The following is a 16,867-nucleotide window of genomic DNA, read 5'->3' as shown; positions in this document are numbered from 1 at the left end:
GTGTGCGTGTGTGTGTGCGTGCGTGTGTGCGTGTGTGTGTGCATGCGTGTGTGCATGCGTGTGTGTGTGTGCGCGCGTGTTTGTGTGTGTCGGGGGGGATGGCCGTGGGGATGTGGGAGATGGAGTGAGCCTGACTCTGCGAACACATATAATCAATAGGGGAAATCGATGTGTTCATAGAAATTACAGGCCCTGCTGGGTGAGCTGTTTTCCATGGTGACAAATGCATCTCTTCCACTCCTCCTTTCTTAGGGCAGGATAGACTACAGCATCACGTTTACGACAGAATGGCCCAGGAATGCAAGGCCAGGTCTCTCTCACTGTGCCCAGCCTCCCCCGAAAGGAATTTTTGTGGTCTAAAATCTCCAACATAAACCTGAGAGCTTCTTTGTTTTTCAGATGTGAAGGAAATAAAAACCACTAAGACTTATGCCTTTGCTCACTCAGTTGGCATTGGCTGTTTCCCTACTATGTGCAGAACTTTGAGCTTGCAATTCTGATTAAGTCGGCATTTCTAGTGTACCTAATATGTGGGAGGGGCTTTGGAAAGGACTACAGACTCTGTAGTAAGTAGAATGGATTCGAAAGAGACCATGACTTCATTCTGCAGAGCGTGTCCAGTGAAAGATGGATGGGAAGCAGTTCTGAGGTCCTCGAGGTCATGGGAGCTCAGGGAAGCTGTGTCTGAGGACCAGGGCTGATGCCGTGGCCTGAGGGGAAGGTCAGGCTGTTAGTAGAAGGGTGGGCAGAGAGGAGAGCATGCGGGCTGTAGGAAGTCCGCAGGAGAGGTTCTGCGGGGTATAGGGCGGATGATCATAGCAGAAGGCAGGGATGGGGGAGGCGGGGGCAGCAGGAGGCATAGGACCTCAAGCTGAGGTGCCAGGTGTTCATCCTGAAGGAACAGCAAGCGCTGTAACTATGGAAAAGCGGGTCCCATTTCATGGAGAGAGTCCTCTGAAGTGCCCGTGTAGAGTGATTTTTTTTGTGGTGATCAAAAGATGGAGGCTCTGGACAAGTGTGCCGTACAGGTGAGAGGTGCTGGGAGGCAGCTGTATGTGTGTGTGTGTGTGTGTGTGTGTGTGAGTGTGTGAGTGTGAGTGTGTGTGTGTGAGTGTGTGTGAGTACGCACATGTGTGTGTGAGTGTGTGTGAGTGTGTGTGTGAGAGTGTGTGTGTGTGAGTGTGTGGGTGCATGTGCGTGTGTGTGTGTGTGGTGACTGGTCAGAATTCATGAGTCCTAGACAATGAGATCATTCAAGGTGGGGGCAGAGAAGGTCAAAGTTGATGCTGAGGAAGGGCAGGGCCGGGTTGGGGACACAGGCTGGGGAGGGCTTGACCAGAGTTGAGACTCAAGCGTCCCACTGTCATTTTGAATGCCGAGGCAATGAAGTAGAGATGCCTCGTCAGAGAGACATACGATGTGGTTAAAAGGGATCCAGGCTGCTAGCAAAGCGGTGCCCCCTTCCATCAGGTGGAGCCCTTCCTGGCCAGCAGAGCATCTTGGGGGTGCTACCCCTAGACTTTGCAGGCGCAGCCATCACTCTGCAACCTCCACAGTTCTCCTCGGCAGAAAGTGGCGATAGTTCTGTCTGCTTCAGTCTGGCCAGGAGCACATGTTTGAGGATCCACTAAACTGAAAATAAAACACGTGGGCTCCTTGGAAGTGAGGACTGTGTTAAAACAAGGAGTTATTATACTTGTGTGTGCGCCAGTGAGGAGCAGAAATACAGCCCCAAGGCACAGTATTGATTTGGTCCTGGGTGCTTCTCACAGCCGAACGAATCTGACATTCCTCCCCACGAGTGCCAGCCGAGTGGTTGGCAGGAGTCCAGCTGCCAGCCTCCTCACCTACTACAAGGTTAAGTCCATTCTTGGCTCAGGCCAGCTCTGACACCCTATCTCCTGCCTGTGCGGTACTGGCTGCCCTTCCTACACACCGTGGTTACAGGGACAATTCCAGTTGTGAGGCTGGCACCTGGCCAAGAGCAGATGTCCTCTAATTAAACCAGGGACAGGTCTTACCAGAAAAGTCACAGATTTGTACCACAGAACCAAAGGTTGGGGATGGGAGGTTAAAACTTTGAGATACATTAGGGCTATGGAATTTGCTTGCTCCATCCATCCAATCACCAGATTTATTGAGCATCCAATGAATGTTAAGATCTGAGATAAGCCTGGGGGTGTGGGTGTGAAGCAGTGGGTCCCGTGGGCACCGTGGGATGCTGAGCATTAAGCTGGGTAGATAGCGGCAAGCCTTCAAACCACTGTGGTCTGGGGTTGACTTGCAGGCTCTCAGCATGAGACCACAGGCCATACAGACGTCTAGGGTAAGGGTACTGTGGTGATAGAATTGAGTCCAGGACGCTCCTGTCTGGTGCAGGAATGGCACCGAGGACCAGAAATCCAGGAGCGCATAGCAGCAGCCCAGGGTTGCGCAGGAAAGGCTGTGGACGTGACAGATCACTTCAGGTAGTTCGCTCTAAAGGCAGATTAAGATGAACTGATAAAAGAGCTGGATGTGAGGAGGCCTTAATGACATCTGGGGGTGACTCTTCAGGACGGGGCTGCTCAAAAGCAGGCCAGAGTTGATGCTTGCACATCCCTCTCAAGGTAAAGTTCATTCGCCTTGCCATCCCAAGTCCACCTCACTCAGGCTATACCAGACACCCACTATACCCCTGTGGTGAAGGGCTTCCCCAACGTCTCTCCTGTTACGGCTTTTCAGAGCGCACAGTTGCTGCAATTGAGCCTACGCTCAAAACAAACCACAGTTCAACTTCAACTATGTCATCCATAACCAGACTATTACAGAACAGTTCGCAACTGGCCGCATCGTTGTGGTGACACATTGGAAAGTGTGGCTCAGACTTCATCTGCTACTAAGTGCTTGAGTGTCGCGAATGGTACCCTGGGCACCAAGGAGCAGTCAAGAGTCCCGGGCATTGACTGCAGCTATACAGAGAAGAAGCAGGCAGGGGAGGTACCGGTGTTCAGGCAGGGCAATGTGTTAAGTCCCTTCCGGCCCTATTAAATCAAACTTGGCTGAGTGTTTGGGAAGGGGCATGAGGGCTAGGACAAGGCCAGCCTCCTGCTTCTGACTTCTACCCTGTCCCTGAAGCTGGAGGATGGTTATGCAGGACTCCCACGGGTGGTCGTGGGTGAGGACCAGACTTCAGAGATGCTAGGTGTATGGCTTGGACGAGGGAGTGGAGAAATTCACTCAATTCCGTGCACAAGAAGCACCCGGGACTCGTTTAAAGTGTAGACTCTTGGAGACCCTGTTTAGCGATGCTGATTCAGAAAGTTGCGGGGGGTAGCTCTCTCCCCTCTCCACAAAAGTGATTCTGAGACAGGTGTCCCGACCAACTACCCTTTGAGAGTCCCTCAACCCTGGTGACTTCTTGGCCTTATAACCTCCTTCCGCTCAGCCTGAAATCTGTGTCAGTCCTGCAGAGAGCCTGGGAATGAATCATGCTCCGGGATGGGTCCGCGCAGCGTCGCGCAGCCGCCAGGGGGCGCCAGAGGCCTCGGCTACGAGCTCGGGCTTCTCCGCCCGTGGACGCCGCGCCCGAGCCGAGCCAGAGCGCTGCGGGCTCACAAAGCGGCCGGACGCGCGGAGGCGGCAGGTGCGCAGGGGAACGAGCCGGGCAGCAGCCTTCCCAGTCACCGCGGCACAGTAGCGCCAGCAACTCGGTCGCCGGGACTCGAGCGGGCCCCCAAGGTACGTGTCCGCAGAACCCTGAGCCCCAACTTGGCGTATTGGCGTAGTTGGGACCTTCATGAGGCCATCACCGGGGCCGGCAGGGTCAGGGCCTGGGGGCATCTCTGCGCGACCCTGTTGCACGGAAGCAGCGAGCCGGGCTCAGGGAGACCTTTGCCTTAGGAGGGAATGAGAGGCCCGGCTTGAGGGCACCCTCATAGCCCCCATCTACCAAAACCTGGGATAATGCTCAGAGCCCCGTTATCCCTATCCCTGCCCCACAGCTGTGGGCCCCGTCTGTGAGAGTGCGGCTGGCACATTGAGCCTCCGGGTTTTGGGGAGGGGGTACTGACGCAGGTGAGAGGGTCCTCGATAGTTTGACAGAGCCCCGAATCCGTGACTTGGCCTCTGCGTTTGTCTCCATTCACGAGGGCTCTCCAGGTCCACCCTCCGTCCCAGGTGTGCGAGGGACCACCCTGATCCTAGGCGTTGCAGTTGGTGCGCTCCCCAGGCGCCCGGACTCCCCCGGTGGGAGCGAGGGGCTCGAGGTCGTCCTGTTGTCGCCGACTCACGCCCGTGTTCCCTGCCCCCAGATGCCAGCGATCGCGGTGCTCGCCGCGGCCGCCGCGGCGTGGTGCTTCTTCCTCCAAGTGGACAGCCGGCACCTGGACGCTCTCGCAGGCGGCGCGGCCCTCAACAACGCCAATTTCCTGGACAATGACCAGTGGCTGAGCACCGTCTCCCAGTATGACCGTGATAAGTACTGGAACCGTTTTCGAGACGTGAGTACGGGGGCCACCCGCCCCGGGAGTGGAAAATAGGGGTAGCTCAGAGGCCGGTGAGGGGGTGGGGGTGGTAGATTCAAACCTCCCACGGAGGTCCACAGTCCATAGGTCTAGCTTGGGAGGAACTTTAAAGAGAACTTGGAAGGCTGGATGCTCTTGCGTGCTACCTGTGGTCCCCGTGTGTACACTTGTAGGATTGATGCAGCTGTCTGCAAGGGAACAGGGCGCGAACCTTAAGCAGCGTGGGGAGAGGGGCTCCCGATGTGTCTGAGAGCTCCCGATGGCAGACTGACTTTACCGAACCGCAGAGAGAAGCTCCCAGGAGCGGCCTTGATTTGGACGCCTTTTGGGTGCGCCAGAAAATAATCCCCACTGGATGAGTGTACCTCATTTATTAGGGAGCCAGATGTGGCAGGCACGAGGGGGAGGTTTGGGGGGTTCTCATGGCAATGAGCTTGAGCTGTTAGAGAACAGTGCAGTGGATTGGAGTCTTACAGACTTTAGTGGAGGGGAAAAAGAAGCAGGCAGCCCAGGGAATCTGTCCGTTTTCAGATGAGAGTGCTGGGGTATGGAGGAGAAACTCTTGGGCATGGGGGCACTTCTGTTGTTTGCTTCCACCCCAGTCCTGGCTCCCACGGACCTCTGTGCCCCTAGAAGATGGGGCAAGAAGCGCCTGGTACAGTCATTACAGCAGACAGCTCCCCCCCAGCAGAACCAGTTCACAGCTTCTTCAGAAACTGTGGGTGGCAGGGGTCAAGCTCTTCTCTGGGACATTAGGAATCCCTGTCCTCAAGATACTTTCAATATTGCAAGAATGTCCAAGACTTATAATGAGTAAAGCTTTTATCTTCAAATGCTTTGCTGATATACATATGTGTGTGTGTGTGTGTGTGTTTAGGTGTTAGGACATTTTTAAAAAGCAGCATATGCATTTTAAAGGGGTAGCCTGACCCATACCACCAAACCCCGTGTACTCATCACAGAGCATGGCTTAAATACAGAGGTGGAGAGAGTTGGCTGCACACTTCTCTCCGCTGGGTTTCTCAGAGCCCATTCACAGTATCTCCAGCCTTGCAGGGAGCAGGTCTCTGAGGACCTGAATGGCTCCTGTTTGCCCGTGCTTCCTAAACGGCAGCCTCTCCAGGGCTCCCTCCCAGAGAGGCAGATGCAACTTTAGCCTTGAGTGGGGACTTGCTTATATGCTTTCTCAGCCCCCTCTCCTCTCTGGAGTGGATAGTGGGCAGCTTCTGGGAAGAGTTTTTCAAACATACACTGAGCATCCTTGGTTATTTGGGGCTGTTTGCAGCAGATCCGCCTCCTGCCGAACCCCACCAGGCAGCTTACGGCTGCCTCTCACTAAGTTCTCTTAGCCATCTCTGGTCCCTTTCTGGTTTTGATGACCAGATCGTCACACTTCCATTCCTAACCGGGTTGGAGTGCAGCATGGGGGAAGTATCGGCGTAGTTTTGTCTTTGCTATTATTACATTTTGGCTAGAGTTGAGGAGCCAGGCACATGATGGACTCTCAGAGACCTGGGTAAATTGGACGTGGTTTAGAGGAGGGGCCACCTTTACTCCCTTGGAACAGGGAGTGGCTGCAGTGGAGACACTTACACCTGCTGGGTCTTGGGGTTGTGTGTGGGTCTGTATCCTCAGTTAGTCATGAATACTAAAGACCTGATTCCAGTTTAGCTTCGCATTTTAGGAAAATGAATGGCTTCCTTCCTTCCTTCCTTCTTTCTTTTTCTTTTTTTTTTTTTGGATAATCTTGACTTTTAGAAAGTAGGTCAACTTCTCCCCGTCCTCCAACCATGACGGATGGTGAAACCCAGGTTACTTGCTGAACTACAGCATCCAGGCTTTTTGTTTTGTTTTTACTAATTAAATTATTTATTTATTTTACACCCTGCCACATTTTTTTTTTTACCTCACTCCTTTCCTCCCATTCCCTCTCCCACTCCCCTCTGTCCCCCATCTTCTCCTCTGTTTCTGTTCAGAAAGGGGCAGGCTCACTGATATCCACAAAGCACGGCACAGCCAGTTGCTGAAGGACTAAGCACCTCCCTTTGTATTAACGTTGGACAAGGCAACCCAGTGTGAGGAATAGGTTCCCAAAAGCCAGCTTAAGTGCCCCTGCTCCTACTGTTAGGAGTCCTACAAGTAGACCAAGCTATACATATATACTGTTGATATGTATGTAGAGGGACTAGGTAGGCTCTATGCAGGCTCCCTGGTTGTTGGTCCAGACTCTGTGATCCCCTGTGAACCAAGGTTAGTTGATTCCATGGTTTTTCTCACGATGTCCTTGACCCCCTGGCTCCTGCAATCCTCCTTCCCTCTGTTCAGCAGGTTTCCCCAAGCTCTGCCTAATGCTTGACTGTGGGTTTGCATCTGTCTCCATCAGTTACTGGATGAAGCCTCTCTGATGAGAGTTGGGCTAGGCACCTTTCTGAGGACGGGTGGTTCATCCCTTAAACAGATGGACTAGACAATCCTCAGAGTGACTTAGGGACACTGCCTTGATGGTTGTTTGGAAGAAAGGTCCAAGGCTTAAGCGTGGAAGAAGGCCCCTGGAGCAGAGTTTGGTGCTAAGCTAGTGCATTTAGCAGCGTGCCATTTGTAGGAATGACAATTTGGTTCAGCAAGCCGTTAAAAACATCCAAAGATGTTAAAATATTGGCCAACATCATCAGTCATTAAGAATTTTCTAGGCTTCATTTGGAGTCGTCTGACCCCCAGAGTGACTCAGGTATAACTGAATGCCATTAACCTCTTTAAGTGGCGTGAACTCGATGTCCTTTGGGGGCAAGTCTAAGTATCTTTAGTTGGGTCATTTACGTGGAAAAGCCTGGACCCTCAGACACCAGGGAGGAAAGAGGTCACTTTCTCTAGAAACAGGCCACTCTGGAGATAATATAGAAGGCCTAGCTAGAATGGCAATGGCTTGGCCAGCCTATTCACGTTCAGTGAACCAGGCCTCGCTCCAGGCTGACAAAACCTTAGCTTCTTGGCTGTTATTTTGGGCCCTTTTTTTGTTTTATTTTGTTTTGTTTTGTTTTTTTTTTTTTGAGACAGGGCTTCTCTATGTAACAGTCATGGCTGTCCCTGCAACTCATTTTGTAGACTAGGCTGGTCTTGAACTGAGTGAGATCTAGTGTTGGGATTAAAGGTGTGTGCCTCCATGCCCAACTGCTGCTTTTTGTTTTGAGGTTGCTGATCACTTTAAAAGAATATGGTAATATGAATGCATGTCAGGTATTTAGAAGTGACCTTTGATCCTGGGACGCTAAAAGCAAAGGGTTACCTGACTTTGTTTTCGTCTTACTTTGGTTTTGAGACAGTTTCCTGTATTCCAGTGTGGTCTTGAACTTGTTCTGTAGCCAAGCTTGACCTTGAACTCCTGAACTCTGCCTCCTCAGTGGTGGGATTGCAGGTGTGCACCACGTGGCTCTAAGTGCCCCTTTCAGAGAGGTGGCTGTGCGTACGGGTAGTCACGTCTGGACCCTTGGAAATGGACACAATGGTAGGATGTTTGGAGTGTTGGATGTGCTGTGACATTGCTGAAGATGACCTGGCAGCCCCTGATTTGCCGCTTTGAAAAGCATCTTGTCACTCAGCACATGAGCCATTAGAACTACCTCATAAGTTGTTGTTTAGAGTTAGGGATCCAGTCAGGACACAAAAGCTTTCCAATGGCTGTTCCTCCATGTACTTGTGGTTTCTGGAACTAGCTCTTGTAGACCAGGCTGGTCTCGAACTCACAGAGATCTGCCTGCCTCTGCCTCCCAAGTGCTGGGATTAAAGGTGTGCTCCACCACTGCTTTCTTTATAAAGTCTAGAAATTGGGATGTCTTGGCTAGGAGGAAGCCTGGACTTTTGAACAAAGACAGCATCAAGAAGGAAGCTGTGAGCAAGACCTCTGCACATGTGAGCTCACAGTGGTTGTGACGACATGTCCAAAACCTGAGCATGCCCAAACCAGACCAGACCCCAGCATGCAGAGAGTAACCGGGCACACAATCCCACTCCAAGCCTCAGATTTATAGGCAATTGTTAGCTGCCGGGAGAAGGAGAGACTGTTAGTGTAGTCCCTGGGAAGTCAACCCCTCTCTGGCTGGAGATGGCCTAGTCAACGATATTTCAGCAGCACAAATTTGTCCTGAAGGAATAAAAGGAAACATAGTGGGCTTGGTGGATGGGGAATGGGGCAAGTCTGATAAGCAACACCAACAGAAGGAGGAAGTGCAGAAGGCAAGCTGCCCTGGTCCTGCTTCCCCACGGCTTGAGTTTGAGACATCAGAATGGCCACAAATCTGATTTGGCTTTGTCCAAGTTCCCTCTATTCAACCCTACATTTCATTCATCCTTGTAAATGTTTGACTGCTTTGTGAGCATGAGGCTCTGACCTATAAAAGTGCACAGGTTTAATGTAATTCTTTCCTACAACCTCTGGCGTGCCGCTAGCTTGGGCTCTTCACGATTCTTTCTTATTCTACATTCTTTAAAAACTAGTAAGTTTTTTTTTTCTCATGGAGATAATACCCACTGGCTGTAGGGAAAAAATTTAGCGTTGCATAAATAGATAATAGCAAACACTTGTGGAGCATTCAGCATGTCGGGCATTGTTCAAGGCACTCCCTGTGCATTATTTAATATAGCAATCCAACGAAAAAAGTACTGCTATCCTTGCCATTTATTGAGAGCTGAGCTGCTTTGCCAGGCTTCCAGAGACACCAGGGTGTGGAGGAACCTGGGTCTCACAACCAAGAGGGCTGAGTGGCTCTCAGGGGTGTACCGTGTCCGTAGCTCCATCCGTATCATGGCGCAAGTCTCCCCCCACTTCATGTCTGAGGCCACTCAGCCAGGAACTTGAGCAGTGGGAAGCCAGGTAGACACAGCTTATTGTCGGGGTCGTGTCAGGCCTTATCTTCTAATAATGAGCCTCTGATTTGATTAAAATAATATTGTTGCTTACACTAAACATGACATTTCCTTTCTTCTGCACACACAAAACCAGCCTTGACATTTAACTCCAGGATAATTACCTCGGCTGAGCCCGGGGTGTCAGAAGTGTTGCTTTTGCTGGCATTTACCCTACTCCGGAGTGACCAGGGTTTATAATTCTAATGAGAGCGCGTGGACCACACTCCGTGGGATGTGGCAGTCGCTTAGGCAGAAATGGGGGGCAGTGACTGTCTGATGGTGACGTCTCACTTACAGTGAGTTTCAAGGACCACTGGGGCTTCCAGCTAGCACAGGGGCTGACTTTGTTGGTGGTGCTGGTGACCAGAGGTGGTGTGGCTTAGCAGATGGGCGATTCATTTGTGACCACACGAGGTTGATTTCTGGTGGAGTGTAGCAGAAAGTCATCTTTGATTAAACAGGCTCAAGGAGCTGTCAGTGAGTCATGGCCCTAACTCCTTTAATGAACCACTGTCTTAAGTCCCCTAAACCCCAGGACCACTGGTAGACATAATCGCTTCCCTGGAATAGCTCAGAGGTGGACAGGCCTAAGCGCATCCTGTCTTCTCTGGCCTTCCTTTTGGTCTGTCCTTGGAAAAGAGAGGCTAAGTCTTTCTTTGCATATAAGGTAGAACCTCTTGTCTCTGCCAACCTTGTGAACTGAGTTTCCCACCTCTCCCTGATCTTCGCAGCTCTTCTACACAAGAAAGGACTGGAATGTATTTCTGGGAGTCCAGGCACCTTGGTACATGCTAGCAAAGCTATTTTCCAAGCCAAGAAGCTATTCCAAATAGAGCTTTGGATCTGTGAGAGTCCCCAAAGGATAAGCCTTAACCATTAGCTCAACTGTTATTTTGCTTGAGGAGACAGAGGAAAACTAGAAATTAGATATTGTATAAAGAGCATATTTATTTGCTCAATATGACATATTTCAAACCAAACAATTCTGTATCTAAACTTGAGACTTTCAGGAAGTCCAAGTTTACATTTTTAAAAAAATATATATGTGTATGCACCTGGATGGGTTTGTGTGTCCTGCATGCCTGCAGGAGCCTAGGAGGCCAGAAGTGGGTGGGGCCTCTGGAACTGGAGTCAGAGATGCAGGCCAAACCCAGGTCCTCTGTGCGTGCAGTATGCACTCTTGACTGCTGAGAATCCCCAGTGACAGCTCCCTTCTTACTGTGCCGTGTCCCTGTGCCGTATGTCAGATGGCAAGTCACTTGGATGCTAACGCGTGCCCTTATTTCCTCAGTTAGATAATTAAGACATTTCCTGTAAGAGATTAAATAGTTTGTCAAGGTTGCAGGTACTTTTCCAGGTGTTTTCTAGTCTAAGATACTATTTCTTATGGGATTTGCCATTTTTAATGCACTATTATCCAGGTAAGTCTATGTCCAGGATAGAGTTTGGCAGACTTTTGAGGAAAGCGGAGGTTGCACAGGATTCCATCCTCCTGTGGATGTGACCACTCTGAAGAAAGGAACCATTGCAGGACAACCTGTCCATCTCTCCCTTGGCAGTGGCGGATGGAGAGAAGAGATGAGCTGTACCCGAGTCTCTCAATAGGTACCTGTGTACCCCACTGCTCCAGCACCCTCCCCAAATGTCCCACAGTTATAGCAGCCCCAAGCTGTCTGTTCTCTGAGCTAATGGCTCCTCTTTGTTTTGTTTTTTGAAGTAGACTGATCGTGTTTTATTATTGAGGCCTCTATCATGCAAGTGACTGAAAACTAGTCCAAGCCGGCTGAAATGGACAGAAATTATGACTCACTGTCCTTGAATCTGTCTGTCCTTGAGTCCGTCTTTGTTTCATGCCAGTCTGAAAGGTGGTGTGTGGTTTCATGTGCCAGCTCTCTGTTACTTGCCACTCACAGCTCCTGGCAGAGGCAGTCTCCCCATCATCTCTCACAGGTGCCCTTATCCCCAGCTCAAAACTGGCAGCCCTCGTCATGATATGTCAGTGGGGTGTTTTGAGCTCAGTTGTGCCAAAAGTCCTAGTTACGTGACACACTCCCCTGGACATCTTTGAACCCAAGGAATCCGTACTGACGTCACTGCTCACATTAAACCCACATCCAGGATCATTTGTGTTTTAGGATGTTCCCGGGCTCGTCGGAAGGGTAGAGTGGGTCCTGAGGCAGATGGTGCAGCCAGCCCGGGGGCTACCATGACTTTCTTCATGCCCTGTCCATTAGGAACCTGCTGTTTGCTCTCAGTTCTGAGTGAAACCAGCATCACCCCCCAGGGCAGCACCCGTAGGATCTAGTGATGGCTCACACTGGCTCCAGGCCTGACTTTAGAACCAACAGGTGAATAGGAATAGGGCGATCATACTGTTGCTCTTTCTCTCCCAATAACCAGCTTGTTAGTTCCTCATTGAAGGCCGTCAGAAGGCCTGTAGTTCATGGCAGCCAGAGCAGACTGCCTACGGCTTAGGCAACCCCAAGCAGCAACAAATAGTTGATCCGGAAAAGGGTGTTTTGTTGGTATGGAAATGTACCTCAAATGCCAGTTACATCAGATCTTTTTTGGGTGCTGGGAACAGGAGACAGGTACCGTCTATACTGTCCTAGGGCTTTGCCAACTGTGTGAGACAGATGTAGGCACAGCTAGGAGGCAGAGGCATCCATGTCTGGAGCCTGGATGGGGAGGAGGCGTTCTGGAGGGCTCTGACTAGGGGCAGCGTCCATTCCTGTGGAGGGTATAGAAGCTGAGCCAGAAGATGGCCTGAGTGAGCTGGGGAAGAGAGGAGGCAGCTGTGTTCCATGCCAGGCAGTGGCATGGGCAGGCCTGAGGGCCCAGAAGTGGGAAAGACCCTTAGGTGTTTTCATCATGCGTGTTTATCCTAGGATTCTCTCCAGTGAACTCTTGCCCATGCTCTTACAAATCTTCAGTTTATTTTACTATTTTTGGAACCAAGAAGTCAATTACAGAAAGTGGGGTATGCAGATGGCCCTCTGTTGTTTAGGAATGGGGTGTTTTAGAGTTCCCCAGATGCTTTGTGAAGTTGGTAATTTTGAAACAAGACTGAAGTTCATGAGATGCTCCCTCCTCTCCTTCCCATCCCCTTCCATTGCTGAAAACAAGTGGGGGATGGACTTTGAGGTCCTGGACGAAACGCTTTCTGCGCTCAGAGGTCGGTTTAGGGTAGGGAGAGACAACTGTATACAGTTACCATACTGCCATGCTATGCACGGGAATGCACTTTACAGCCTTGGGTATGGTCTTCCCTGTGTCCTCATGACAGGCATGAGAGTAATGGTTTCTTAAAGGGGAGGAACAATGATACACCCACAGACATAAAAATTAACTTGATTGGGTTATTTATTTATTTATTTTTTTACAATTTCTCTGTGCCTCTCAGGACACTCGTCTGATGCTTGGAAAATAACCTCTCTGTGACTGGAGAGATGACTCAGTGGTGAGAACACTTGCTGAGAACCTGGGTTCAGTTCCCAGCACCCACACCAAGAGAGCTAAAACCTGCTGTAACTCCAGTTACAGGGGACCTGATGCCACCTTCTGACCTTTTTGACCAGACATGCACATGTGCACGGACAGGGGTGTAGACACTCAACATACACATAAAATAAAAGTAAAGTTAAAAATCCACTATTATAAAAAAGAATTACTCTTTAGTGCAATGGGATGAGGAAAGGGATATTATACAACTATTTATAATAATTATAGGCTTATCAGCTCTATTTCCAGCAGGGTTACTGTTGGGTAAGTGGGTTTTTAAGCAGAGTTGAATAATACTTGTATTCGGGGCCAGGAGCAGAGCCTCCTGGAGCTGTCCTGGGCAATCTCAGCCCAGATAAAACATTTAGAAAAGAGACATAGCGGGGAGAGGTTTTTCCATTTCAGCTGTACACATTCTGTCCCTCCATGTATGCAGGATGATTCCGCACCAATCCAAAGGAAGGCCAGGCCAAGTCAGCAATGACCAGCTACGGAGGAGGCTAAAACAGCAGGGTCTAGAGAGCTGTGCAGGGCCAACACACCCTGGCCTTACAGCGTTGCAAAGTCGCTGGTGGGGCTTGCTTCAGATGTAGATCTGAGCCTGCTAGTCTAGACCACAGTGGCCACCATATAGCAATGGCATCCAGGAACGTACATTTGTTGCACAGTCTAGGTAATTTGGGTGTAGGTGGTTCCCAAGCAGCATTTACAGAGAAATCCTGGAGAATTGTCATTCATCCCAAATAACTAGCACCACGCTATTAAGCAAAGAGTGATATTTTCACCTTATACCAGCAGGGCTACCACTGACATCAGGGGAAGGAAAGATCCCATTTCCACTGCACATATCTGCCTCAGTTTGAACAACAGTCATCGCTAATCTGTGGACTGGAATAACGTTTGACTTTGGTTGGTGTAGGGACGTTTGAACTCATGAGCACAGTACTCATGACGGGGACTTTCTTTAATCACAGAGTGGCTATGATTTATGCACAGATGAAGGAAGGAATTGAGTCTGACAATGGCTTGAGTTGATAGTGAACAGGCATGGAGGCAGGAGAAATGATAAGGCCGTAGAGAAGACAAGGAATGGCAGATGCGATGAAGTTGATTTCTTTAGGGGATGTCCCCTCAGATACAAACCGCATGCCAGCTGGAGAAGAGAAATGTGGGTCAGGCTCAGGGACCTGCTTGCTGCCTTCTCTTTGGTATACTAAACCATTTCGGTTGGCCAGATTATTCTGGAAAGATCATGGGCCATCAAGCAAGACTCATCTAAGCTTAGCAAGACTCATCTAAGCTTAGGGAATTCATGACCAGCAGCAGGAGCAGACCGGATCCTGGGTTCTGAAGCGATTCCGTTGACCTCTCACCCAGTTCTTGAGCTTCCTCCTTCTCCACCTGGGTGAGTTTTCTGGAGTCAATCGTAACTCCACGGTGCCTAAACTTGGTAAACCTATGGCCAAGAAGGAGAAAAATCTATTGAAGAGGCGTGTGGCTCTCCAGGGAGGGGGGATTCCCCATTGTGCCATTATTCTGGGGTGTTTGGGTTTTTCTAGATCTTTCAATGCTCAGTGGGCATGCTGGGTCTCTTGGGACTTTTGAGGGTCTCTGTGGTTAGAGCTTGGCACTTTAAATAGGACACAACATTGCTTTTATTATAACCAGCCAGCCTTGCAGTAACCCGGGGCCTGGTCTCTACCATCTTCCTGATTGAGTCCTGTGTGCCTTCCACTGTGTAAGAAATGCCACCCCCAGGGAAAATAAAACTACAGAGTGGTTGGTAGCTGGGAACTTGTGAAGTCTTGTATTCCAGGGCTGTTGGTTTAAATAGCTCCACAGAAGAAGATCCTTGGTACATAGTTTACAGAAAGGTTTACTTATTTGTGCTTTATGTGTATTAGCATTTGCCTGCATGTAGGTATGTGTACCACATGCATGCAGTGCCTGCAGAGGCCAGGAGAGGACATCATGTCCACTGCCGCTGGACGTACAGGCCGTGGCGAGCTGAGCACCATGTGGGTATTAAGAGCTTGTCCTCTGCAATAGCAGTGCGTGCTCTAACTGCTGAGCCACCTCTCCAGCCCCTTGCACATAGTTTTGGATATTTTTTTTTGTTTCTTTCTGTGGTCATGAGACCTATGTTCTTGCTTCCCAGAAACCAGGTCCTGATATACTGATTCAGTAGGTTGGTTATTTTTTCTCTGTGTTCATTACTCAGAGACTAACTGACCAAGCTGTAATGAGTCTTTCTCTGTCCCGTCAGCCAGCTCCCAAATAATTAATTATGAAAGCTTGGCTGATAGCTTAGGGTTGTTGCTAACTAGTTCTTATAACTTAATTAACCCATTTCTATTAATCTACATCCTGCCATATGGCCTGTGGCAGTTACTTCTCTTCCTGTGCGTCCTGCTTCCTCTGCATCTGGTTGGTGACTCCTTCCTTTTCTTCCCAGAGTTCTCTCTTGGCATGGAAGTCCTGCCTATACCTCCTGCCTAGCTATTGGCTGTTCAGCTTTTTATTACACCAATCACAGCAATACATCTTCACACAGTGTACAGACATCCCACAGCACCAGGCTGTGCTCAGTTGTAGCCTGGAGACAAACATGGCTCCTGCCTGAGACAAGCGGAAGTAGTGCATAGTGATTGAAGAACCCTGCATGAAGTCATTCTGCAAAGAACGTGCCTACAAGTGGACCATCAGAGCCAGACACACTGGGCTTTCTGACACCCTTTACTTCTTGTGACTCTGGGCCACGTCTCTAGGGGACAGTTGATTCAGTGTTTATGTGTGTGTTTGTTGTCAAGTTAGCTCACCTAGGTTTGTATAGAAATAGGTGGACAACTGCTACTATTTTGCCTGACTCTGGTGCCCAAAACACTGCCACCATTGTGTGTGTGCATGCGTGTGTGTGAGTCTGGTGTGAGTGTGTGTGTGTGTGTGTGTGTGGTGTGGTGTATGTGTGCATGCATGTGTGTGTGTGTGCACGCTCTAGTGTGTCTGTTGGCCTTGTGTTGTTTTAATAGAGACCCAACCTGTTGTGCCCACAGGCGCTTAGGTGTGGTGATGGTGATATTAGCCTTGTCAGGACTCCAGGCTGAGGCCCGAAGTGCATAGAGACATAACCACAGACCTACATTAGTGGGGTGGGCATGTTCCATAGAAGTGAGGCACACACAGATTATAAGTGACCCAAAGCAAGCACAGCCACACAGTTGTGAACTGAGAGACAATATTGGGAGTGTTGAGAAGTTCATCCTGTGGACCTTGGGATCACTGCCTGTCCCTCTCCTAGTAGGAACTCTCTTGATGTCTAACAGCATGTGACTTTTGCCTGCTTTTATGTTGTCACAAATGGGTCTCAGAGGATTCACTCTGTTGTCTGTTTTTCATTCACTGAACTGGCTATGTGCTTTGAATAGGTGACATATTTTCCTTTTCATCATGCTATGAATACCCCACATGTGTCAGACTTGTCATCAAGGGCCACTTGGGAGGCCATCTGGTTTTATTAATATGAACACTGTCATGAACAGATCCTCGGGTGAGCCTAGGTTCCCAGGAACACACCTAGTGTGGGATCTAGTGGTCACCAACAGATAAGTGAGCATTCAGCTTTAAGAGAAGTGGTTGGAACATTTCCCACAGTTGTTAGGCCAATTTCTTTTGCTACTACTGAATGAGAATTCCATGGTAGCAACACATGCAATTAAAAATAAAAACCAGAAGTAAACCTATAATCAACCCACAGATCCAAGTAAGAACTGTGCTGAGCAGCTATTGTTTCTCAAACACTTGCCTGGCCTTATGGAGCACACGTGTGTGTGTGTGTGTGTGTGTGTGTTGTATATATGTGTGTGTGTGTATGTGTGTGTGGTGTGTGGTGTTTGTGGTGTGTGTGGTGTTTGTGGTGTGTGTGTTTGGTGTGTATGTGTGGTGTGTGTATGGTGTGTGGT

At 49.6% G+C, this 16,867-nt stretch overlaps 1 protein-coding gene across 2 annotated transcripts in view; it reads left to right on the top strand.

Annotated features, from left to right (window-relative positions):
- The first annotated feature begins 3,567 nt into the window (after window positions 1-3,567).
- Spock1 (SPARC (osteonectin), cwcv and kazal like domains proteoglycan 1) overlaps window positions 3,568-16,867 on the top strand; it is a 459,458-nt gene continuing 446,158 nt past the window's right edge. For both annotated transcript variants that reach the window (XM_026782920.1, XM_026782919.1), the window contains exons 1-2: window positions 3,568-3,720; window positions 4,293-4,481. In XM_026782920.1, the coding sequence (XP_026638721.1) occupies window positions 4,293-4,481 (189 nt within the window). In that variant the 5' untranslated portion in view covers window positions 3,568-3,720. The remainder of the gene's footprint in view (window positions 3,721-4,292; window positions 4,482-16,867) is intronic.

This window comes from Microtus ochrogaster, chromosome 16 (genome assembly GCF_000317375.1).
Source record: "Microtus ochrogaster isolate Prairie Vole_2 chromosome 16, MicOch1.0, whole genome shotgun sequence".
NCBI lineage: Eukaryota > Metazoa > Chordata > Mammalia > Rodentia > Cricetidae > Microtus > Microtus ochrogaster.
This window is presented reverse-complemented; position numbering and strand designations above follow the sequence as displayed.